This window comes from Colias eurytheme, chromosome 12 (genome assembly GCF_061535395.1).
Source record: "Colias eurytheme isolate Ceu_HAF_F1 chromosome 12, ilColEury1 Martin Lab GWU primary, whole genome shotgun sequence".
In the NCBI taxonomy this organism is placed as follows: domain Eukaryota; kingdom Metazoa; phylum Arthropoda; class Insecta; order Lepidoptera; family Pieridae; genus Colias; species Colias eurytheme.
Window position 1 is genome coordinate 7,049,464 of NC_142991.1, and position 26,726 is coordinate 7,076,189.

At 34.2% G+C, this 26,726-nt stretch overlaps 1 protein-coding gene and 3 non-coding genes across 4 annotated transcripts; 1 reads left to right on the top strand and 3 right to left on the bottom strand.

The window, feature by feature from the left end:
* Nucleotides 1–2,602: 2,602 nt before the first annotated feature.
* Nucleotides 2,603–2,675, bottom strand: TRNAR-ACG (transfer RNA arginine (anticodon ACG)). Its single transcript has one exon. It is a non-coding gene; the product is annotated as a tRNA-Arg (tRNA).
* Nucleotides 2,676–8,930: 6,255 nt separating this feature from the next.
* TRNAS-AGA (transfer RNA serine (anticodon AGA)) lies at nucleotides 8,931–9,012 on the bottom strand. The gene has a single exon. It is a non-coding gene; the product is annotated as a tRNA-Ser (tRNA).
* A 7,563-nt stretch (nucleotides 9,013–16,575) lies between these two features.
* On the top strand, nucleotides 16,576–16,648 carry TRNAR-ACG (transfer RNA arginine (anticodon ACG)). The gene has a single exon. It is a non-coding gene; the product is annotated as a tRNA-Arg (tRNA).
* Nucleotides 16,649–17,641: 993 nt separating this feature from the next.
* On the bottom strand, nucleotides 17,642–22,635 carry emc (Basic helix-loop-helix domain-containing extra-macrochaetae). Its single transcript, XM_090107704.1, has 2 exons — nucleotides 22,174–22,635; nucleotides 17,642–18,932 (listed from the first exon to the last, which is right to left on the bottom strand). Exons 1-2 carry the CDS (start codon nucleotides 22,561–22,563, stop codon nucleotides 18,891–18,893), a joined length of 432 nt encoding a protein of 143 aa, XP_089963830.1. The 5' UTR covers nucleotides 22,564–22,635; the 3' UTR covers nucleotides 17,642–18,890.
* Between the last annotated feature and the right edge of the window lie 4,091 nt (nucleotides 22,636–26,726).

Sequence of the window (26,726 nt, forward strand, 5' to 3'; positions counted from 1 at the left end):
GATTTTCAGATATGAAAACTATACAGACAATACCACCAACATATATATCTATTATCTATATTTCTACGACACTGTTACATATGAATGGACATTGTACACATAACACAATCACTGACTTCGGTTCCCTTCCGTAGATATTATGTATCTAACCATCTCACGGACATGACACGTGTCCCGATAGCATTCATTGCTACACGCGTTAAAGCTTTTACACATTCGATACGATAATATAGACTGATAAAAACATAGTACATTTCAAATTGAACACTCTAATATATCGAATAAGTACGGACACATTGTTCATGGCTAAAAATAAATGGAGCTATTGGATCGATACTTGGATATGGGTACTTTTACAATATTGTATCGTAAACGTTAAAGTTTGTAGCAGGGCTGAGGGCAACATTAAAATATATCTGCACTAAATATGACTTGGAAGCAGACTTGGACTTGCAGTTATGGGTACCTCGATACTAAAGATTTTTGTTTTTATAAACTTATCTCGATTCCCGAGAACAAGAACTAAACACAACTCTGCTGAATGGCTGAAATATGCAGATTATACCTACACAACAAAATGGCTGCTTATTTTCCAGATACTGCACTAATGAAGGCAGGAGTTACTACTACATACTACAATGTATTATCGATCTAAGTTGGCTACGCATTGATGTCACTTAGTTCCAGTTATGCTGTAGGCCCGTATGCTAATCGAATGATTTTCGCGTCATAGCACTCGAAAGCTCGGCTAGATATCGTATGAAGGGAATCTTGTACACATCACGGTACATTAAAATGTTAACCATAATTCTTTGTAGCTTCCATTAGAGCTATGGTAGGTAATATGGTCATAGCTATTTCAAAATTTATAAAATTGACCAATGTGTCCATCAATTTTATTTTTCTATCAAATTACTTGCTGTTGTTAAATTCCCATCTCTAGATTTAAAGCAAATAATCGATAGGAAAAGCAGGAAACAATTTCCTTGGTTAAGTACTGCTTTTTTTATTTAGCTAACTTTCGAAATCCTAAACTAAAAAACCAACAAAAAAGGAAAGGACTCGTTTACACTAGATAGGTGTTTAGCACATGTCAGTGATGTCCGGGCCATCTCGCGAGTCGCGACTGACAAGAGGACCAATATTTGCTCGCAGACAGGATGTTTGCTCCACGAATAACGCTAACGGGCTAAAAGCTAAGGTAATATTTAAATTTCAAATCTTCATTTTGTATACTAACAACAAAAAGTTATCTTGATGCCTCGGACACGAACCAACATGTCACGATATTAGACAGAAAGATGTCTAAAGTTAATAAAAACTATATTTACTACCACTTTTCTATCACTTTATTTGGTATCAACTTGATAATGACATGCATTTTAATTTTTAATCAATAAATTGTGCTGGTTTTAAAAAATAATTAGTATTCTATGTATTAGAAGTTAGTAGCCTCCTTCCATACCTATTTGATTTGAGATCGATTATGCAGGTAAATGGCTCCCCATGAAAAATTGCCGTTTTGTATTCATTTTTAGTAATTTTAATGTTCTTAATTCTTACATTATGAACAAGGGCGTCGTTTTAAGTTTGGGTTTAAATTATTACAATAAATTCAGCACCAACTACCAACATTTTTAACATTTAGGTCATATGTGAAAAGCGATGGCAAAAGCAGTTACTTATATATATCTTTTTACATGTGTATTGTGTACCAATCACATTACTGATAAGAGACCTTGCTTAACCTATGTTAATAGAAACCACTTCTGTAGAGTATCACCTTTTTAGTTTTTTATCAACGTATTTCAAACACATAAAGATCATGAGACCATATTATCAACTTTTCTAAGAGGCGTTATCGGTTCGACAAAAACTTGACATGTGGTGTCTTATCGGAGGGATGTCGCATAATATGGTTGTAAATAAAATGCTTTATTTGGGATGCTGAATTATCAACGTTATCAGGCGGAAGGCGCGCTCTTGACCCCAGATCGATAAGCTAACATAAATAGCTAGTGTTTTTTGGAATTGTATGGCATTATCGTTTAGACTTTAGATTTCCCGATAGGTACTCTGCTTAAATATACTTAGTTACTTACACAAATTGTTTCCTTTCAATTTGCAATTGCATTAAAAGAACCAATTTCAATATTAATGACATTGTTAAGATTTTTTATATTTTTAATCGGTTTTAAATTAATTCAAATATTTTATTCATGGATCGATGTAAATATCATTTTTACATAACTAATATAGGTAATAATTGTATAAGCAGTAGGTAGGTGACTATTTAGTAATCTCGGTATAAGTTTCAAGTGTAAACTTGTAAAAACTGTAATATTTAGACACTAAAAATGTTTGAGATAAGAGACGCGTATGTTTTGAGTATTTAAGTGGAGTGCTGAAACATTTAAACTTCATGCAATCTTAGATGTAGAAATATCTAAAAAAAAGGTGCAAAGAAATTTGAACAAAGAACTTGGGTTATTTGGTTACAGTATTATTTCAATTTTATTATATTTAAAAATTGTTAATTATTTCTAACATATAAAATATGCTATTACATTTATATAGCATAAAAAGAAAAAAAAAGTAACCTCGACCCTGCCAGGATTCGAACCTGGAATCTTCTGATCCGTAGTCAGACGCGTTATCCGTTGCGCCACAGGGCCGATGACAGTCAATGTGAAATAGTCGTATAAACCTTCTTGTAAAATAAATTAAACAATACATGCTCATTTTGTGCTGTTTGTGATTCAGTTTATTTTTTTACAGTTTCCACTTCAGTAATTGAAGTTGAGATTCATTAAAAAAAAGAAACAACTTATCCATTTTTTTCCAATTACAAATCCAATTGTTATTTATTATTTAAGTCCTATAATTTTTTATATGTAGAGCTTTTATTATACATGGTACCATACTTCTATCTAACTTTTTAATCGGAGTTAAGGTGAACTTTTATATCAATTAATTAATTTAGTATTTACTATTTACTAATCAATGACGCAATACGGTTTACAACCCTTCGAACAGTTAAAAAATGTAAATCCATTATAATGGCGAGCTATAAACATTACTAATTAATGCAAGAAGTGTGTTGTCGCGTGTAGTGCGCGTGGCCTCGTTAGTTCGCTTTGAGGCCACGTGGCGCCGTGTGACGTCATTTTACTGATCAATTATGTTAGCCTGAATAAAAAATGTACGAAAAAGAACATGTAAATTTAAGTAACATATTTGCAAATCTGTGCGAAGCGATAAGTATAGCTTTTTGTAATAGGTAGAAGAAGAGGTAATTTCAAAATCGTGCAAAAAGTGGTCGGTGTCAAATCGATCGTTCTTTATTATTGTGTTTGCTGTTACTTGCAAGGTGCTAACACTGTGGTCACATCGCGTTTTCAGAATATAAGTAGTTAGATAATTTGAAAGAAAACGTATTCAGATCCTTTTCGACTAAATTATATAGAGCTTTTCAAAAAGCTATCTAAGAAGATCGTTTGAATGATGAAACTAGTAAAGACATTCAGGTTTCGTTTCATTCAAACGCGTTTGTCGTTAATTTTCAGTTGAACGATTAATGATTAAAAATTGTGTGATATCTTCGTTCATGGAGAATACTTTCACTACATTTTTTACATCATTGGTTGATAAGCAAATCTTAAATGTATGCTTTTGATAAAAATGTAAAGCTGAAAGAAGGCTTTAGCTGTAATAGTAAACCATACCTACCATACTAATGTTGCAATTCAGCATATTTGTTGTAAAGAAAGCTCTTTATAAAGAAAAATGAATGTTTGTATTTTTGTCCTTTAAATAATCGTATCGTATATCGTACATCCGCCAACACGCACTTGGCCAGCGTGGTGGATTATGGCCTGTACCCTCATAGGAGGCCCGTGTCCCAGCAGTGGGAACGTATATGGGCTGATGATGATGATAATGAAATAATCGTAAACTATGTATGTATTTGATCATGTGATGATCTTCAGCAAAGTGTGGTGTGCGTGCTCACGGAAGGCTTCTGCGTTGGTACAACCAATTTTAAAACTGTACCACATAAGTATACCTATATCCACATCACATCCACAGGCGAAGCCGGGGTTACATAGCTAGTAGATAATATAAAATCATATGTTCAAAACTTAGACTTATTAATAACAAAACGAATTTGATACGGCTGCAAAACATATTATTAAAAAGACATGTGTAACATCCGTTTGATTAGTACACTCTTGACGGAACTCTTGTTTTTTCAATATCCACATTTTCAATTTTAACATCGAATTACGCTGAATTTTGAAACACATATAAATTACAGCGGAAACGCATTTTATCGAACTATAAAACATATATTATGACCGTTATGATGTATAAATTACTACGACATGGTTCCAGACTCCAGTATCTATCAACCTGTCGGCGCTTGGCTTGTACTAATATCGCCACTTCCCTCGTAAAAATTCGGCTTTATGACATTTTTTAGAAATAGATTGAGCAACTTTTCTCCAATATATTTATATCTAATAATATTATATTGTTATAGAGGTGACCACGAATTTGTAAAACTATTATTGGCATTAAATAAAAAGCAAAGCGTTTATTGGAAACTTGGGTATCTTTTGGCAATAGGTAGGTACGTACCTAATTCAATAAAATTGGTTCATTGAATGGGCAAAAAAAGTTTAACATTGCATTAAAAAAATACTCTGAGAATGAAATTAATAATAAACTGTGGAGCTTTTCGTAAGTAGTTTTTATTTTGAGTTGAAGAATTTCATATATACGAACCAAGTGTGAACGGCAATGGTATTAAATTATTACGTCGACACTTCAAGTAGTCCCGTCCGATTAGGGCCCTTCTGGCCTCCTCCACTCAAGCGACAGCTCAAGCCGAGGTTCGTGGTCCCCGTCAAGGGGGGACGCCCTTGTGCATGTCGCTACCAGGGTGAACCTTCAGTTCACCCCCGCGTCCGCGTTAAAATGTAGAAGCCCTTCTGGCTAACATTGAGAGACACCACACAAAAAAAAAAAAAAAAGACACTTCAAGTGTTTCTCCAAAGCCAGAAACCATATCGGCACATTTTGTCAATTTTCACACTCGCATCGATAAGTACTTGATAGGAATATAACGGTTTTAAAATTTTAACATCATTTTTTCTTTCATTGATTTATGAACTGTTTTGTCACATATGTTTTACTCTAATTTTAGATATTTAATTTATTAAATGCTTAATTAATTGTATTTTCCTGTGTTTCAATATTGATTATAACATATTTTAGTCATTGCGTCAATGTTTTCTCTAGTCGTCGAGGTGTGAAGTGAGTGGGCTGCACCGTGAGAATCTCAAATATTAGACGTAAAATCTTGCTCAAAGAAATTGTTGTACTCCCATATTTTATGACAGTGTGTTCCGGAGATCAATGTCACGTTTCTAACATCATGGAGGAGGTGAAATTTAAGAACACTGTCTTTTTATAAGCTTAGCCACAATTGTATTATGTCTGTACCCTGTTTCCAATAATATAATAGAGGTATGTATACAGTATAAGTATTTCATTTTTCATTCACATGTTTATTAGGTAAACTGAACGGGATAGTACAAGGTTAGTTACCATTTAGTTTTCATAAAAAACCTGCAACTCACTTGAGGGGGTCATCAACTGATAAAATTTGGCGATAATCTTCCCAAGTTACTCGATTTAGCGTTCTGTTGCTCATATAGTGTGTCATGAACACGTTATTTCTCATACATTGTGGTTTGATAGGTGCGGTCAGTAATGAGGCATTTGATTACATAGAAATATGCAGGTTCATCGGTGTCGCTTACCGGCGCCAGAGTGCCGGCTCTTCAAGGAATTTGAGATTGTAGAATGCGCCGACATCGACACAGGTGTCGGAAATCGAGTAATGACATTTTACTATGCGAACGGTGTCAGATGTAGTGGACTCATTCTTGATACATACATATACTTATGGATTTATTCTAAATCTATCTACTTTTAAATATGAATAATGAAATACATATAAGAAAGCTGATTTTCAAGTTTTTGCAGCAAATGCGGAAACTACGGCAACATTGTTGGATGTGATTTAAGTTATTACTGCATTACGAAATCTTTATAGGTACGAGGCTATAATAATAAATTGAATACTAAAATTATTTAAGGCGATTATTGTAAATAGAGTCAACTGTGACGAATAGGAGAATAAATTCATTAAATTAATGTTAACAGGTGTGGAGCAGATAATTTACATCTAAATGTTTAATTCTGTACATTTATGTGATACCTACAGTGCGGTGTTTTGTCCTGAAAATGTCTTAAGGAACCTTGTATTATTTTAATCAAAAAGTTAGGAAGACTCATGTCAAGTACTTTACCTCTGTACTTTTGAGTAAGGGAAAATTTGTTTAGTGCATTCCCAGGTGGATCGTTTGTTTAAGATATGACTTGTCAAGCGTGATAAGAAGATTAGTTATAATTACATTGTGTAATAATAGCTGTAAGATCTCTCATCTGTAAGGTCGACCTTCACATATCCACTTACTGGATCAAAATCATATTTTATTTAATATTATTACTTAGGTATTTACTTACGTGTATAACATAAAAAATTAATAAAATATAATTTGTCGATTTTTCTTGGGTTCCTCGTTTCTATTTAGAAGTTATTATTTATGTGGATTAAGAACACAATCTAGAGTGATCTAGAGAAGTGAGAACAAAATAAGTGTGCGGGATATTCATCTCTCTACTTGATATAGAGTTATACTTAATACCACTTTATGCGATGTTATTTTTATATATTTGTCACATTTGGTGCATAATGCGAAGTATAATGTCATTATGACGTCAATGAGTCCAGTTGCGAGCAATAAGCGCCTGGTGTCCGATTGTGTCATCATCCCTAATGCATGCACATGTCGTTGCATCAGTTTTCCGCCCTCACAATACTATGAATATTAATCCAAAATACAAAGACCCCTGAACTGGGTGTTTTATAGAGAACTGTGAAGAGTGTTAGGGCTCAGAGTAAAATGGTTGTTTATGTGCCGCGCATTGTATAACGCCATATGGAGTATTAGCGAACACTTGGGACGCACTGTTAGAAGGATTGGTTGGATTGGTAACAACTGTTAAAATTGGAGCTAAAACATTAGGCACATACCGAGTGTTAGTATATTTTCGTATGTCGTATTTATGTAAAACGTGTTATAGTATAAATACACCGCATTTTCTAACTGTGGATGAGGTGCTTTACATGCTCCCTTATTGTATGAATTTCATAAATACAAAAATGCATGTGCATATAGTTACCTATGTACATTGTACATACGTAAAATAAATAACTATGATTAATAATTTCCTCCAGCGTTATAAATACGAGTGATCACATAATTTAAGAAATAGATATACAATGTCGTAATCATAACGTCTCAAGTATCCCATCGAATTACTCCATACATTCATAACGTCGACATAATCAAGTGCTGCACTTGTTCGAGGGGCGAATATATTCATTTCGTCCGCAATATTTGTATATTAGAGGTCTCGCATCGCTACGCTCCCTTGTATCGTCGTGCCCCTCAGTGCAGTTTCCCTCTTTGTCCCATACTATGAGGTTTAGAGAACAATCTCACGCTTTTAGCTTTTCCGATCGACCTTCATCGATTGCAGCTCATGGGCGTCGATGTAATTTGAGAGAGCTGCAAAATGTTAATTTAATGAGTGAAAACTATTTTTTCACTAAGTATGTGCTATTTTATTTTACTATATTTTTGTAAATGACACAACATACACAGAATTTTTAATTTATCTGAGATTCTTTTCTCAAAAAGTTTATCTGATGCAGTGCATTAAAAAAAAATGTCAATTGGCTTTCTATGTAGATTTGTTACTATTGATGATAATTGATTTTTAAACATACTTATAATTTAAAAGGTGTAAATTCTACTCGCCGTTGATAAAAGAAACAAATAAATTGTTTAAAGTAAATGGAGAACATTGAGTAGGGGACATAGAGATGGGGAAGAAGTAATGAAACCTTAAATCCCTGGTACGGACTCGTAATCCCATGACGAAAAGTTATTTTGTCCAGGGTGCCAGTTGGTTGGAGATAATGTGGTTTAGTGTTTCATTTCGCGCAAATTGTGTTTTTATACACTTACTATCCAACGAATAAATAATTGTTCGTAATAACGACATGTTGCTAGACTGTTTGTAAAAAATCTGTCAGTCAAAAGTGTTGTGTACTTTGTGAGATACAAAATATTCTGATGTTTACATAACTTTAAACACCTGTGTACACTACGAATGTATAGTATGACGAGAAAACATTATTATGTAACCATGCAAGAGTTTGTACACTTATTGTAACTTGTATTCATTTTGTTAACTCTTCTGTTATGATTTTGAGCACTTTATAACAAAGTATTTCATTAACAGAACTGTAATAAGTGTTTCGTTGAATACCTTATGTCGGGAACTCAAACAACATTGTATCTTACACGCCGTCATGTTCCGCAACTGTTTAGTGAGACGGCTTTCACATATATAGCCGTGAGGTATAATAATCTTGGAGCTATAAGCCGCTAAGTCGTTAATGTGGACGTAGCCTAAAGTATGCGATGGCCGATGCCGTGGGCGGCGCACGTGCACTGCGCCTAATGAGAGCCTGAGGACAGCCATCTCTGAAGCGATCAATGAGTGGGACGCGGACGCTTGTTAATTTTATTACTTTGAGCAACGTTTCATGCGAATATTTCTTGGAAATTCAGCTTTAGCCTTTTCTGAAACTGGTAAATATACTGAGAAATGTTAATAATGTTATAAAATGGTTAAAAATCATCAACTATATTATTTTTGCGTTTTGTAAGTAAATATATATAAGTTTTAAATATTATTAGATGAAAAAATAAAACAAAAGAGTCCGCAGTCGGTAGGATTCGAACCTACGCTCCCAGAGGGAATCTGATTTCTAGTCAGACGCCTTAACCGCTCGGCCACGACTGCTGATAGTAAACTTTCTAAATTAAACACTATGATATGAAGAATCCATACTAATATTATAAATACGAAAGTAACTCTGTCTGTCTGTCTGTTACTCAATCACGCCTAAACTACTGAACCAATGTTCATGAAATTTGGTATGGAGATATTTTGATACCCGAGAAAGGACATAGGCTACTTTTTATCCCGGGAAAGTGACGCAATTCCGGAAATCCCACGGGAACGGAAACTATGCGGGTTTTTCTTTGACTGCGCGGGTGAAGCCGCGGGCGGAAAGCTAGTTTTTACTATAATTTATGTTATTTATTAAAGAATTGGTACATCTGCATCAGTAGCGTGCGTGAACGATATTTACATTTCACGACCGCTTGATCTTCTTTATTACCAAGAAGAAAAACAGGTGTGTACTGTGTACCTAGTAGTTAGGTATTACGGCGATTAACAAAAAAACTATTTACTTGCAAACTAAGAATATTATCACTATAATATTATTTTGATTAACAAATTACCTACTTATCACGATGTAAAAAGTAGGTATACCTATTGTTATATCCGTAAATTCATGTAAAATTGTTTATAAATTTTTCACGCAGATATCTTATCTTATTTTAAGAATTGAAAGCAAAATATATGTACACAGTACAATAGGTACATTTAGTGCGTGTTTTAATGTCGAAATGTAAGCGAGAATGTTTAGCAATGAAATTAATTAACTCGAGAGTGTTATCTATTTCAGTCGGACACGTGATGAGCTATCCGTCATCGTTAATTTTCTTTTAGCTAAAAGAACTTTGGAGTTCATTATTCGGCGTGATATTTTGTTTGTAGTTTTTATGTTTATCTGTGTGCGTTAAATAGTTATAGTCTTTTTATAGAAGTTTATTAGCTTGTACGCATACACAATTAATAATTATGTAGGTAATTGCAATGTGTAGGTACAAATAATTTAAAGACAGTGTACAATATTATAATGATAGGTAGCACTTAAATTCCTTTACAAAATGTTTGGTTTTGTCAAGAAAAAATCTCTCAAAATAAAGCTTAGTGGTGGATACTTTTCCAATGTCTTAAATAGAATTATGTATCTACTGTAGGTATCCGGCGCAAGCGCAACCAACCAACTACCTACTACCTACTCATCTATGCAACCATTATGCAACAACTACCTTCAGATCATGAACTTCTCAAGGTGGTTATGCAATACTTGAAAAAAACCTTCAAACTCTCTCCATCATTAATACAACCTAATGTTACAAACATGTTACAAATTACAATACAGTTACCATTTATTTTTTGTGTTATATTTAGTACGAGCGCTCCTCATTTTGTGAATTGTGAGCCATCTACAACGTTAGTGTCATGTCGAATTGCCCACTGCTATTTCACTTTGATTTGTGTTCTTGGTGTGTAAATAAACGATGTTAATTACAACGTACGTATCTGTGTGTACTGGTTGATTAACTTTGGACTGATAAAAATATGGTGTAGAGACTTGAGAATGATTTTGAGCGATTTGGTGGAATTTCACTACAGTCTGAGTCAATAATAATATGGCAAGGCGTATGTTTTTTTTGTTTTTATGCGATCGTGTTTGTATCGTTCAAGATATATTTGGGTTACAGTTTAAAAAGTGGTTCATTTATTAAAAAAAAATCGGTACTTTATCGATAACATTTAACATGGATTGATTGATTGCTATCGTTATCGTGGTCACAAATCACATTAGATGATTAGTTGGAATTCGTTTCAGAAACGCAATTAAATTATCTAAAATGGTATATAATAAATGCGAGAATAACTCTACTCCATTTGGAAAAAAAATGCGATTGTAGTGGTATTACGTGGTTATTTTCGTTAATTGGTAGAGGGCACTATAGAGAAAGGCATGCTTCTTCTTGTCGTGTAAACTTGAAGTGTATGAAATACACCAAAAAAATTTGCATTATGAGGAAGAGATAACTCAACACCTGCAATCACGTGATGTGCATGCGAGTGATAAAAACGGAAAACATCTATGCAAATAAATAAAGCAAAAAACGGTATCTAATAGTATAATACATTACATACGCATCTTAACAATTAGGAAAACCATAGAGAACCAGTTACTGACTATGGCTGGACTAAAAATAGACTTGCATGCGTTTTAGATAAGCGGTAGGTACACAATGCGAGGTGACTGGGCCATCACTTCCGCTGCATGAGGTCGCATACGTCATCGTACACTATATTGAATATTCTTATAAGGAGTTTACCTGTGATATTCATAGATTTGGTACAATAGAATATGGTAAAATAATTTAAACTATGATAACTAAGATGACATATTTTTCGTGAAAAGGAAAGCTTTTTGGCTGCACTTAAAGACAGAGTTATCTTTTATAGTGATTGGTACTTCCTTTTCATCCCGAATTTTAATTATTTTTCAATGTGTTTATCGATTTTTGATTGATATATTTATTATCTTACTCATTTAACGTAAAATATTAGAGGCATCAGGCAACATCATATGTAATGATGACAAGAAAATAACAGTCACTTACGGGTCAAACTTAAACTACCTAACACTAGTAACTAGACATGAAATAAAGCAGCTGAAACTTAATTACGTAGTGTCATAATGTATTGTTATGGCGAACACGCAACAATGGCATAAAACAACGCAAAACAATGTAATTACAAGGCTTGTTGTAACACTGCATGTAGCAATCACATCCTACCATATAAACCGTTACAGATACATAATGTTCTTTTATCATTATTTGTCAAGAGAGAAATTAAAAATATGTTATCTGGAGATATAATGAATACATCTTAAACCTACATCAAGCTTTGTAGTTAAACATCATATTGTAACATAGAAGTAGGTACCTGATTGACATTTATTTTATTTATGAAGCTCTATCAGAATTTGTTACAATATTCAGCTTTGTCTTATAGAAATATTAAAATATTCACAATTTTTATGTGGTTACATCAATATTTAAAAATTTAATATAACATTAAAACAAACAGTAATAAAGTATTCATGTATCTATTTGTTAAAAATCTTTCCCTTGAATAAGGCTTTAATATACCTTGAGAGAAGATAACAGATAAAATAATTTTCACCAGACCATTACGTATTCTTCTTCTTTAAATATAGAATTATGTATTAGGAATATGAAAGGGCAGCCAAAGACCCCTAGGCCCTTGGGAAATATGCACGATGTTGCCCTTTACACCCTTTGAATATTTAAAACCTTAGCAGACTCGTCTATGCCTTGTGGAATAGAACCATCATCTTTTTCTATATACCAGTAATTCCTAATCGAAATTGAATATAAATACAGAAACAGGGTGAATATTAAACGAGTAGAAGATATTTTCCTTCACTATTATAATATTATTAGTTTCAGGCATGAGGCAGTAATAGTTGGTATATACAGGTAGTTCAAACTTATAAAGATAAAGGATGATTAATATCAAAGATTTATAAATGTTACGGTCGTTACAGTTTGCGTGAGAGGTCAACACGTTTGACGCGCCCTAAATAAATCATTTGTTTGAAATTATCAGGGACACGGAGCTTAAATCTGCAAAATTTGTAGAGCATTTTCAAATAAGCATTTAGAAATTATAATAATTTTAATCTGAATATAGAAAATATGAAGTTCAAGCTTCAAATACAAAAAAGCCATTTAAAAGCTCCATTCATTTCTTCTATTTACTATGTACTTATTTCGTTTGTACTTAACAATATGTACAAGGCAAAAACCCACATCACAGTACATTTGGTACATTTTTAGTGCGTACACCTGACTGATACCGTGTTATCAGTCAAAGTGACGCAGTTACTGTTTATTCTAATAATATTCCGTAGTAATATCGTAACGTCAACTTTATTTAAGTACTTAAGGTATTTATGTGTAATTAAAACATGATTGCTGTTTTATCAATTCGCAGTACATTATCCCTTTATCTATCTGAATTAGCACGGTTCATGATTATGAGTACATGTAAACTGACCTGAGTATTTATTACTTTTATAATGAATGAAAATTGACTATAACCTAGCAGTTGATAAATCATACGTCGAATAAATAATTTGTATTTACATATTTTTAGAAAAATTAAGTATTATCCAATGTAATATGTAAATTCTTTCGCCTCAATAATTCATAAAACTTCGGTCGCTCAATAGGTTAAAAATGTCATTAAAATGAAATTTTGTTTTGAAAGAACTAGACTCAAGTAATTAATAAGAATGTTACGTACTACAGTATTCTTTGTTAAATGTTAATAATCATGTATTGGGTTTTTTTGGATATTTTTATTGGTTTACTATATATTTAGTTAATGAAATTTCTTCAAAATTATACTGGCATATTCTTGGTAGCAAAAGCGAATAGTTAAATAACACCGTTACTCTTTCATGACGATTGACGAATATTGCTTTATAGACATTGATAGCTTTCTAGTTTTATTGCTGATATGTCTCCATTCTACAGGATGAGGTATATTTTATTGCAATACGGTACATCAAGTACATCCGCACTTAAAATAATGTTATTTAGAGATAAGGTTCAGAAAAACAACGATAAATTTATAATTCCGTATAAAATTAATCAATCTGCAACGACGATTTCATTTTAATTGCTTTTATTCTATGTACATAAAATCCACGCCTAATGACTAATGGTACCTACATATTATTATGTTTGTAGATGAATATTATAACTAATATACAATTGTTATTTGGAGAATAAATTAACTAGTTATTGTTACTCCTATTCAAGTAAGAATGAATAAAGAAAAATGAATATCGTCATTGTGCCCCGCACAATGACGATATTCATTTTTCTTAACGAGAACATTAATTTAAAACAACAAATTTTTTGCTTATAATCCTAGTAGGACAACCATTTGATTGTAATGCAAGCCTTTCTCAAAGTGTTATTTTACAACAAGAACCCAATTAAAACGTAGCCGTAAATAGAGCAAGTGTCTCACAAACATGATATGCGGGGACTTAAGGATTACAAAGGCTCTTATCAATATTCTTATCAGTCTCGGTGCGCATACACCACACAAGTGCAAACACCTGCCGCACCACCTGTTCGAGCACCGCTATATCTTAGAAATTATTATCAATTTATTATATATACAACTTGATAACTGACTCGAAAATAAATAGGATTACGTTCCGCGTAGTGCGATACTGAGACGCAGAGCCGAATATTTGTTCATGTGCATGTAGCCGGTTGCTACAAGGTAAGTATAGATTTATGTAGGTTTTTCAGAATCTTTCAAAAATGGGCATAGACGTGTAATATTTTGTAACCATGCATGAGAACGTGTGAAGAAATTCCAATTTGTAAGCTAGAATCAAAAATTATTACGCAATTTTCGTGGCAGATTTTCTTAACGACAACAATGCATCTCATCCTTATTTAAATATTAGATTAGGGAGTGATTTTTCTACCTATTTAGTAAATGTATCTGGAAGAAAGTTTACGCCTGCTAGTATAGACGTACCTATACCTACATGTCCTATCCTCAATACATGTCCTATCCTCAACTACTACGATACCTACCCGATAATTGGTACAAGTATTGTATTGGTATTTACATTATTAAGTATTTACATAAAAGGACAGCTTTTGGTACTTTAATAACTGAAATAATTACCGACTATATATTATAATACCCACACAAGTTATATAATTCAATCCAAAACAATTATAAAAAAATTAAACTTATACTCAAAGATTTACAGTATTTATCATAAATCGTTATCGTCGTAAAAACTTGTCCAATATGTTTTGACCAAAAGCTGAAGTGCGGCCGCACCTAGCCGCAACATCCGCAAGATATGATAACAAATTAAATATTATTGTGTGTAATTACTAATTATATCGACTAGCTGTTTTCCGCGGCTTTGTCCGTGTAGTATAAGGAAATTCCTATGGGAATGAGATGAGATTTTCACAGCAGTACCTAATATGTAGATTGTAGACTACCGATCTCGAAATAGCAAAATTATGCCAAAAGATCGGTCCTTACTCCTTTGCGACAAGAAAAAAAGACGAACAAACCAACACTTTCGTATTTATAACATTGATAAGGAAAAAAGGACAGTAAGAACTAGTGAGAATAAGGATTGTGGAATATTTTTTTGCTTTATAATAAAAAAATAATTTTCTTTTCTAAGTAGATAAATGTTACAGACGTATCATAGACATTTGATTGACATTCTATAGGAGTGCGGTTTCTCCCAGATTGACTCAACAGTTCCACATATCAAGCGTGACGTACATATAACTATGACCATACGACCATATGGCCGTACTTATAATACAATGATATAACACGACTGCCTAACACCTGTGTTCTTAGTGTTTCGTATTGTCTGAAATATGTTAATCATCCATATCCTTACAGCTGGGATATGTTGCTAAACAGATGATAAACAACTATTTACTCAAATTCTAATAGCGGTAAACAATGTATTATTTGGAGTAGACTTTGTTTCCGTATAGAATAAATACAGTTATGATGTTTAAAATCAGTGTTTTTGTGAAGTCATTCTGTTTTTTATTAGTCTGGTTACTTGCGGAAGGCGCTCATCATGTGATAAAAAATAAAATAAACACCACATAAATTATCGTTTAATATATGCTTAGAACTAAGTGCTGTGATGTAGTTTTTCTACATTTGGGAATAGTAGATATGAGGTGAGTATGTCTATTACTTACATGAACTTAAAATAAGGCAGAGCCAAATATTCGAAGTTTTTGTTAGGTATCTTACCGTTACTTTATTGTATTTTTACTATACTAATTACTACTATATAAATTAACTAATTACTACTATATAAATTAATTTTCCAGTCGAATTTCCTTAATATTATCATCCCTATCTCAATACACACGTAGGCATAGCTAAGGTCGGTGCAGGCACACCTGTGTAATCGCATTAGCTTATCAGCAACGATAACGAAAGATTCGATCCGGTTACTGCTAGCTGTGTTCGAGTGCCGTTTTTCCTGGTGACCTTCTAGGTGTGTGTTTTGTATGGTGGTTTTCAATGTTATACTATTGTATGTATTTATGGAGGATAGTAGAGAAATCTCTAGAATGAGTGGAACCTAATAATTTTGTTTAGATACAAAAAAAAAACAACTTTAATATCATGCGTTGGGTTAGTTACTCATCTATTTAAATTTTAAATTTTAAAATCGTTGCCAGCCGTTACAGAAAATTCGCTATTTACCTCAATGAATTAGTAGTCATCAGGCACATATTTGGAATATGAAGACTGAAAAAACAGAGCTGTATTATTATTAAATGTAGTAAAATAAAGATATGCTATTAAACTATGAATTTTAATCAGCACTTAGCACGAAGGAAAACGTCAACACTGTGCACACATTACACAATTTGCTTGCATAACATTGCTCCTTTATTTACAGATTTACTTAGCAGATAATAAATAATTGCGAATATGAATATGTGAATAATTTAAAATTATATTTACCTAGATATAACATTTTGGATATCTAGCCTATTTTCGACACCCGTCTCCATCGGCCCTGTGGCGCAACGGATAACGCGTCTGACTACGGATCAGAAGATTCCAGGTTCGAATCCTGGCAGGGTCGTGTCAACGCTTTTTTATAAAATTTACTTACCTTTATATTCATTTACCTTACAATAGCAATTAACCGTATTGTTTGACGTTGACGACATTGAGCTAATGTTTAGCAAACGCTTATAATTTTGTGGATTATTATTTAATTGAATTTGAGAACCAAGTTCTTAAAGATACGGTTTATTTTTCTTTGTCATGCGGAGTGGTGATTGTTCAAGCGATTTTAAACGTTATAAAATTAACGGTTAATGTGATATTCGCGTGAAAGCAATAATAGTTGAATGTTACACACGCAGCTGACCAAATATTGTAGTCGCGATAATTGGCCGTGATGCAATCGCGTGATCTTTGCATCCGTTTGTTGTGTCCACTTTACATTTTTTTAATATTACTTAATAGACAAATTACTAGATATATTTTAAACCACATACTTAGTCGAACATTTGATCAATAATTTAAATTTAATTAATTGCTACTACTGTAAAATTGCAAGCTTTTGATACCTTTTGCTCTTTTATCCAAGAAATGATATTAGGTGTATCAATTATGTTATAGGTATTCTATGGACATACCTATTACCTACTTGTTGACTTAACAAAAATATGTTTTTTTAATAAGCAATCTTATAATTTTAATTTTTATAAGTATATTGGATAAATTTGACTACAATTTTTTGGTGGATTAAACTGTAAAATGCGTATCTCAATGCGCAAATAGGTATTTTCAATTTTGTGTTGTCTTGATCCTGTAATTTCATGACCATTTTTAAATACTTAGTCAATTTACTATTTTTGTCAATTTTTGTTAATTAAAATTATCGTATTTGAAGTAAGTAAGGAACGTAGGTGCTAAATAATGCTTTGTTAGACAATAATTAGTCTACTTTTTTGTGTATTAAATACATTCCTTATTTTAATTGAGTATCTGTGTCTTAGAATTCAGGTTTCTTAAATTTTACCATCATGTCATATAGGATAAAGAAAACTTAAAGAAAAAGATTGAATATATTGTATTATTTTTTATTTTCTCATCTTTTGTTTGCAGGTAATTACACAAAAATCAGTGCGACATATAAAAGAAACATGGAAATTGACAAAATAGTAGAAAACGATACATTATGTTTGTGACGTTGATTGAAAATTACTTAGCCAAACAGTACACATACTGGCTCCTATGTGATCTGACAGTCACTAAACGATGCACATATTTATATATTATATTTATTTATAGTTTTTATTTACGCAGAACAAACTGCAAGAATGTCTCACGATGTTTCATAAGTGAATCTTGTTAGTGATTGTCAGCCATACAATAGTATCACATACATTGATATTCTTTAACAATACATAGTCTGACCGCTAGCAAACATACCCATAATAACTAAAACTATAACAGTCTATGTAAATCATAATACACCATAAGTAAATTATTTAAGATAATTAAAGCATTTTCACCTTATATTCAAATAAAATCATAAAAGGTCTCCAATTTTATAATTTTTGCTAATTTTTCATATATTTTTTACATACACTATTTACATATTAGTCTGTACAACACGCGTATTTATAAATTAATAATAGATTTCTTTTGCGTTTTGTACAATAACCAATAATAAACCCATAATCTATTTAGCAACAAAATCGCCATGCATAATCACACTCAAGAATTTTAACTTAAAATAAAATAATATAGGTAAATCAACTTAAAATCGATTTACATCTTTGATATAAATGGAAGCATCGTTTTAAACTTAAAAGTAAGAAATAAGCAGAAAATTTTACACTATAGACTTTGTACGAATTTATCGTGCTGTATCTGAACATTAATACCGAATATGAAAGTGACTTATACTATACATGTCGTAAACAACTCAACATAACATTATTTACAAACGTGTTCACGTACACCCGCCTAGGTTAATAACTAGTAAAGCTTTTTGCATAAAACATTATAACAAAACAAATCGCGTCGGCGCAGCGAGGCGCCGCGCCACGGCGATCGATTGCATTGCAATGCTAAGTCTTCTAGTCTTCTGCGTAATGCCACGAAATTAAGTTATATAGATTATTGATCATAACGAGATCGAACTTAGGATATCATCGCGAGATGATTTTCACTGGAACTGATGCTAGAGGCGCCCGGCCCGAGGGTCTCCTGATCCCCGAGTACACACCTCCGAAGCGCATATCATGCACTTTCACGTATAATATTCTCTTCTTTATAAATTATTTTCCTTAACCTAAACCTTAATCTTAACACATCGGCCTGTCCAGCTGGTCTTGTTTGTCTGGAGTCTGTAACAAAAAGAAAACAAAATAAGTATCAAATGAAATTAAGCATGTAGACGGAAAAAAATAATGAGGATGTCGATGTATACGGGTTATTAAAGTTATTACTGATTGTGTATTGCGACTAGCAATGTATCGGGTGGCACATGCGCATCCCGCCTGCGTCCGGCCATCTGTCAGCGCATATGTGCTGTGTTTCAACACTGTTTTAATTCATTAGTGTCCGGTCAATAAGCCTATTATTTTTCTACCCCAATTTACTTCAATTGACACATGCCACGTCCCTCGGACACATGTTAATATCAATCGAGTTAATAGTCCAGCGGTATTGCTATCGAGCAGTAGCTGGTTACGTATCGGAGTATCAGTAAGTGTTTGATTACCGTTTCCCGTCCCTGCACATCCGCGACACAGCTGAACGGCCGCACGTGGCCGATCCCTATTTACGGACATACCAAAGGGAGAGCACACATGTCCCAAACGGATCGGGACTTCGCAAGCGAACACGTGAAATCCTTTTATGAGAGCAGCATTGTCGGATAATGAATAGGTACGTTGCATTTATTTAGCTATCCGCCACCGGCGTCGTCACGTGTAGTTACGCGCAGCTGTGACGACCGTTACCCGCACAATGCCCTCGATCGATCGTGGTCGATGAAATCCGTGCTATCGGAGAAATTGATGCACGTGCAAACCCAACATTCGCGGTCTCGCATTGTCTACGGTAACTTCTTAAGTTTATTAGTTCGGAGAAACATAAAGGTGATCGTAAAACTTTCACGTGCGCGATTTATGCGTGAGGTTAGGAGACAAAGATATTATTCAGAGGAGCGAGTGAGCGGCGAACGTGGGCGCGAACACCTGGCGTTAGTGTCGCTTGTCTTGATTGCTGACTGAGACGCGTTGCGTGGGAGGCCGGTTAGTGCCTCCTTCACTTACACATTGCGATATTATTACACTGAGTTCCTTTACAAATATAATTATTGAGATTGAAAGAACAATGTATTCACATTTTTAAAATTTAAAGAATACTAAAATGTATCGCTTCTTCATTAGTATACACAGATATTATCATGTCCTTAAATTGTGGGTTACGATTATCAAGTAGGGTGTCGCCCATTGTGTCGTAATAAAGGGTGAGTTGTGCAGGATTACACGCCTAGCTTTCATTATTATTGGTACTTAACCGCTTATTATGGTTGGAGCGAAAAGTCAATTTCGTTGATCACGTTCGTATTGGCATTTACAGTCGTGAAAGGGTAAATTGAGAAATTGATATTAGAACTGTTTCTGTTCATAGGAGATAACTATGTAAAAATTGAAAACGGCGATTAACTCGTTTCTAAAGTCTCACGGTCGTGAGGCAGCTGCGGGAAACAATTTACTGTCTCGTTTCGCGATAGTACCCCGTGGTGTATGATCGTGACCGAGGTTTCTGGCACAGCGATGCCCGGCGAGATATCGCCGTGAAATGCCGCCTCACGACCACGACGGTGTTTTAAATTCCGACACGATTCAAGTCTTGTTTTTATTAAGTTTTTTTCCATTAATCTGTTCATTGCAGACAGTAATATAGAGCTCGAATAATGCCCAGTGTCCTTGTAAGTTTGATTTTATATTCAAGAATGCGGTTAGATCAGTCGACATTCCGACAGTTCCTTGTATAAGTAAATAATATCGGGTTCGTTGATATAGCGCGTTGTTGCCGGCGCCTACGGCATTAAGTTGTTGCCTTTGACTAACAAGTTTTTAATAACTATAAACTAATGTTGATTTGTATGCGGCATCTTAAACGCAATACCGCCATAGGCAATTCCGTATTGGTAATCATTTCAATACAATAAAAATAATACAAGGCATTGTTCTTATTACATTTGAAATACAAATTCAACGCCGAATCTTTTTAAAGAGACGAATAAATAGGTCTTCGAGATTGCACTCAACTCAAGTGATGGGCTAAATTTCAGCTTTACGAAGATGTATGAGATCACAGTGTACCGACTCTCTTCGCGTTGTGGACAGCAGCTTGTGTCTCCTAAATCACGTTTGTTTTGAACATTACCAACAACTGGCAGTGATTAAAATTTACGTGGCGCGACCAAGTATTAACGAGCACGCATTGCCGGGGGCTTGTACGGCGGTACATATAAATCCTTCGAGATGCACCTGCTCAGACACCGACATAGCAATCTCGCTGCGCTGCATGTTAGATATTAAAAGAACGTTTATTGCGCTAACAGTTGACTCACATTAAGATAAATACGTGTAAGGTACAATCGATGCGATACATTTTATTATACGTTTCAGTGAAGTTAAAGGACTAGCGAAATGGCAATCACGCAGGTGTCACTGGGAATACCAAACGAGGTAGAATAAATATAATATGTTGAATATTCAGATCGTGTCAGTACACGGTCGTTTACGCGGCGCCGGCGCAGGTGGCTCGCTTCAAGGCTGAAATTCAAAACAGTCACGCACGCGGATAGCGGTCTACATTGACTTCTTGTTTACCTATCTTGCACTTTATTATGTACGTTCAAGAGTGAAATGAAATTATTGCGCAACGACATACCTATATAGTTAGATTGGAAACGATGAAGTTATTATGAAGTTATTATATCAAGATTTTCAGGTTATTTTAATTTCATTAAAGCTCTATGTGAGATGGCTCTATCTTACATAGAGCACATAGGTATTTGGAATATAAATTAATTTTAAATAATTGAATATTATGAAAGGCGCTATGACTCTACAATTTAGATAAGCCATACGTCACTTGTTGTGAAACTGTCAGCATCTCCGCTTTTACATTTACCTTCCCGCGCTTGCGAAACACGCAGGTGCGCGCAGCAAAAACACAGACATGGCCGATTTCATTAACTTTTTATGCAATCTCTATTCGAGCGGTGAGCTTGTTCGATATTTAAAATGGCAATTTAAAAATACTTTACAAACTATATTATATATATTATTGTATCTACGACTTAATACGAAAAATATAGTTATATTATTGTATCTAGCGGTCCGCCCCGGCTTCGCCCGTGGTACTTACGTTTTCTCTACATAAAAACCATCCTCTTACTTCAAGGAATATAATAAAAAAAGAATTATCGAAATCGGTTCAGCCGTTCTCGAGTTATGCGCTTACCAACACATTTTGCGATTCATTTTTATATATAAGATTGTATCTACGACTTAATTCTAAATAATGTAAACTAAAGAATAGTTTGAAGAAACTGAAGCTTACCGTATGACTGATGTGATGTGTTGATGATGTTACAGGGGATTTTTCAGCGGGGAGAATGGTGTTTGGGGCAGGTCTGGGGCCGAGCGGGCGGCGACGAGGCCTCGGGGGAGACGAGCACGCAGGCGCCAACGCTGCCTCCGCCTCGAATTGACCCACCGCGGGGTGGTTCTCCAGAGCCGATTGCAAGTCACAAATATAATCGATGACATGCTGAATTACTTCCAGCTTCGAAATCCGCCTGTTTTTCGGCATGAAGGGTACAAGATCCTGAAGTTTCGAGAGATACATTTGTATTTCAGCGTTCTCTCCGTCCCTGTGCCTCTGCACCCGACCGCTAGCGATAGCCGGGACGGACGCTCCGGTCGCGCACACTGCCGTTATGGCTTTCATCGTGATAATCACTAAACACGAACACTTGTTTACACACACGTGACGCGTACGTCAGGCAAAATGCGAGCGAGGAATGAAGTGATGCGCGGTGCGACATCGTATTTATGGGTGCTGGTGGGGAGCGGGGCGGGTTGGGGCGGACCAATGGCGCGCGGAGGGGCCGGCGAAGCCTGATTTTCCCATGGCGGCGCAGCGGTGGCGTCTGCCTTGCGTTGGGCGGCTCGGCCGCGGCCCTGGCTAGGCCGTTGCGCTCGTGACACGCACTTTGTCCTGCACTGTTTGTTTTCAGATCAAGATTGTGGTGTATTGTAAGAAGTTTCATACTTATGATTTGGATAGAGCGACTTACTTGATTTTATTTTAAATCAAATATCCATGCACACTATTTATAAAATGAAAAGGTAGAGTCATAGGAAGATATAAAATTTACTTTTTACCTTCGATCTCTACAACTCTACCTTTAAATTATACTTTTCAATTGTAGGCACAAACGATACTTTAATTTAGGAAAATAAAGTAGGTATAATATTATTATGCAAATGATAGAGTTTTGTAAACTCTACATAAATAAATGAAAATCTGTTTTATTTCTAAAATATTTATGTAGATACATACTTAGTAATTTTTATTGAGTTGAAATATTTTTATTTGTTCTTCAAAAAACTAAGCTTACGTCTTATAGGTATTAAATTTCTCAATTTGTAGTTTAGAATTTTGCGATTTTGTATGTATTGAAACATAAAAAATCTGATCATGGGAAAACTTATTTAACTCTACAGTAAAACCTGTAGACTAAGAAAATTCGGATTAAATTTAATAGTATTGATTACTTTTATCAAACAACTCTCAAGCGGGCACAATCACGTGCAAAATTCAATCTTCATTAGGAACGTTTTTCAGGCACAAAGTCTAAAGGCTCCAATATCGGCTATTTCACACGGGCATAGCTACGTGTCCGAACAATCAGGTGCCCAGAGGGGGGTGGAACAATAGCATACGTGATGGCATCCACTTGTCGTACAGGTAACGGAGGCTGCGCTTTGTTGGGCTAAATGTATTAAATAATAGACGGTTTAATATGATTTGGATGGTAAATGATTTGTAAATAGACTAGTTACTTTTGGTAATGGTTAGTGTTAGAGAACAGTGTTGGGATGAAAAGTTAATTAGTTGTAATATGCACATGTGTAATTACGTGGTAATTATTAATTATTTAGGTACCATAATCTGTAGCTTATGAACATAAAATAAAAATTCTCAATTGTATGATTTTTAAAATACGAATTGCATATTACGTGTAGAGTTAAAAAGGTCTGAATAAAATCGAAAAAATAAAAAAAAAAACTTAAAAAAAATATCAGTCAAACTTCATATAAACAACATCAACAGGAACTAATATTAATTTTACGCATAGTCTAGCCGGCGTTATTACATAATGTTTTATAATTGAGTATATTATAGTAATTGTATGAACCTCGCATCATTTCGACCACACAAAGAGGCTCCAGTCGTGCTAACAAAATGAATAAAAAGTTATCAGCAAAAAGTCACCTTGGAGGTGGGAGTAAAGAACCCAGGTAGTGAATTGCTTTATTAGGCCGAACGGGCTTTGTTTTGTACACATTAGATTATAACTCGCTTTTTGTTATTTCACGCAATCTTCATTTAAATATTATATAATTTGTAGAGATGAATGTGTGAATGATTATTATTGTCCTTTTAATATAGTAATGACTGTATTAATATGAAGGCTCTTTGTTGTTGTTTTAAGCACAATATTGAACCTGAATTAATCTTTGTAGAGACATTATTATGCTTGAAATAAATGCCTTGAATTGTTTCATTTTTGAATCCAGGAGCTGAAACCTTTTGTGTTATCTTGACTCTTTATTGAATAATCAATAGGTACACAGTTCTTTCGTTGATGTTTTGATAAATGTACAGTGTAGAATACAATTATAAAAAATTGAAGGAAGAATAAAATAAAATATTCAATACGCTGCTCATGTCGATTATGAAAATTATGGCACATAGTTAAAAATAAGGACTGAGTGGATAATCATTAATAAATTATATACTCGATGAAGCCGACATATATTTATTGTCTGTTTAAAATCCGGAACTTGGACATAAACAGTTTTTTTGCGGGCGTCGAAATCTCAGTGGTCAGGTAAGATAATTTATTTAAGTGTCCATTTCGGAATATAAACGTGTTCCGTGGCTACCTTAAAAATTATATTTGTTAACACAAATGTTAAAAGGTAACGTACATTGTCTCCTCACGTATTCGTCCTTTTGTCTATTCTTAATCTTGCATCTAAAGCACCTTGCAGTGCAATTTGTTCCGTGATATTGTTTTAAATAGACAGGTATTTGTCCTTTGTCAAAATCGGAGACAATGTATCGATGTAAAAAACGCTCTTGTATAAACAGTGAGAGCTTGGGAAGGACATCGTAAGGTGTTTTTATGACTTCATTGGGTCGGAACTCGCCAGAACAATTCCGTCATGGACAATTTTGTTCTCGCAGGTGTAAATTGTTTATGATGATGCCCTCGAGTTATGAAGTGTGAAATTTTGTTGTGAGTCGGTATTATTCTGTGCGCCCAAAGGCGTTGTGGAATTATTTTACAAATATGTAGTATGAAATTTTTTGAATACACATTTATGTGTTTATTGAAATTATATCTACTGCTTATGCGATATTTGTATAGAACGTTAATGCTGAAAGCTATAACAGCAGTGAAAATTACTGAGAAAGAGATGGAAATCGCAAGAAAAAATACTTAAGTCTCAATATTACGTTATACAATTTTTTTTAGTTACTGGATGGACATTTACATCGTAATTTCCTGATACTGCGTTGCTTGAAGATAAATATTAATAGGTTTAACGTCGCAACTTACTCATCAGTGATTATTTTCCTACATATTCTTAACGTGACAATAAATCGAGTATCAGTTCGTAGATTTACATATTATGAGGATAGGTTCCATTTAATTATAATTAATACAATTCATAATAAATTGCTAATGCCGGCTATAGCATAGTCATACGTCGTGTAGAGCTGTTGTATTAAAATTTAAAAGTTGAGTAAATGTTTTATATTCAATTATATTACGTGAAGTAAAGTAGATAAACATACTGAATAATGACGCTTTAATGGAACCCACATGATGTTTTATTATTGCATATATTATATTTGCAATAAGAAAAGTCAAAAATGCTGCTCTACAAATATAATAATAACAACTCTATTTAAGACGTTAATTTTATAATTTATAATAAAGTGAAGTGTCTTACAACCTATCTTGCACCTACCTAAAAGGTACACTTCTGAAACTACATATAAAAAAGGAAGCAGTAAGCTTTCATGTTACAATCACTTTTCTTGGAATAACAATTTCTCTAAAACCTGTCGATTCTAAATCACATATCGAGCAATTTGACTAATAGCATACTTTAATTAAGGCCGCATTAGACGGGGCGGAGTGCTTACAATCACCCCTTGCCGTGGGAGTGCCGCGCGCGTGCCTCTCCCATCGCGTGATACACCCTGGCTGATCGCCGATATTGTTCCATTCAATTCGAATTTCGACCTATGCAATACGTGCGTGCTCGAGTTTCGCCTTAATTGGTATAATTGCATGACTTATATCAGTTCTTATAAATCATTGTTCAATATTATTTGAAATTATTGCACTGTTTTCATATTATAATTAATATACAATTCACTGCAGTTAAGATATATAATATATAGTGACATTAATGAACGTATTACTTACTCAACGTATTTGTTTCATATCAGTACAAAACGTATTTATGTTTAATCTGTCTACCCGTAGTAGGTACGTAGCACACAAACTATATGACTCGCCAATATTGGTTCTCCGTTATTACAGCGTATATTTACTGAGCAAATAGGTAAACATCTATCCCTCCGGTCCCACGGGAGGGCGCGAGAAATCCCTTAATTCGTGACCTGCAGGTGCGGGCTCATTACGCGCTTTTCAGCCACGTGGCGACGCGTGGCGGACTTTGTAGATCGAAACGCGTGCACCACTATCGCATTATTGATCTATGTATTGTATGTACTGACACACGTCGTACATATCAGAGCTATATGATACACATGAATGTTCTGATAAATTTTCTACCAAAACT

Excerpts from the sequence above, each read along its gene's own strand:
- emc (XM_090107704.1), bottom strand. The coding sequence starts at position 22,563 with ATGAAAGCCATAACGGCAGTGTGCGCGACCGGAGCGTCCGTCCCGGCT. Across the intron at positions 18,933-22,173 it reads CACATCACATCAGTCATACG|ACTCCAGACAAACAAGACCA; the intron begins GTAAGCTTCAGT and ends TTTTTGTTACAG.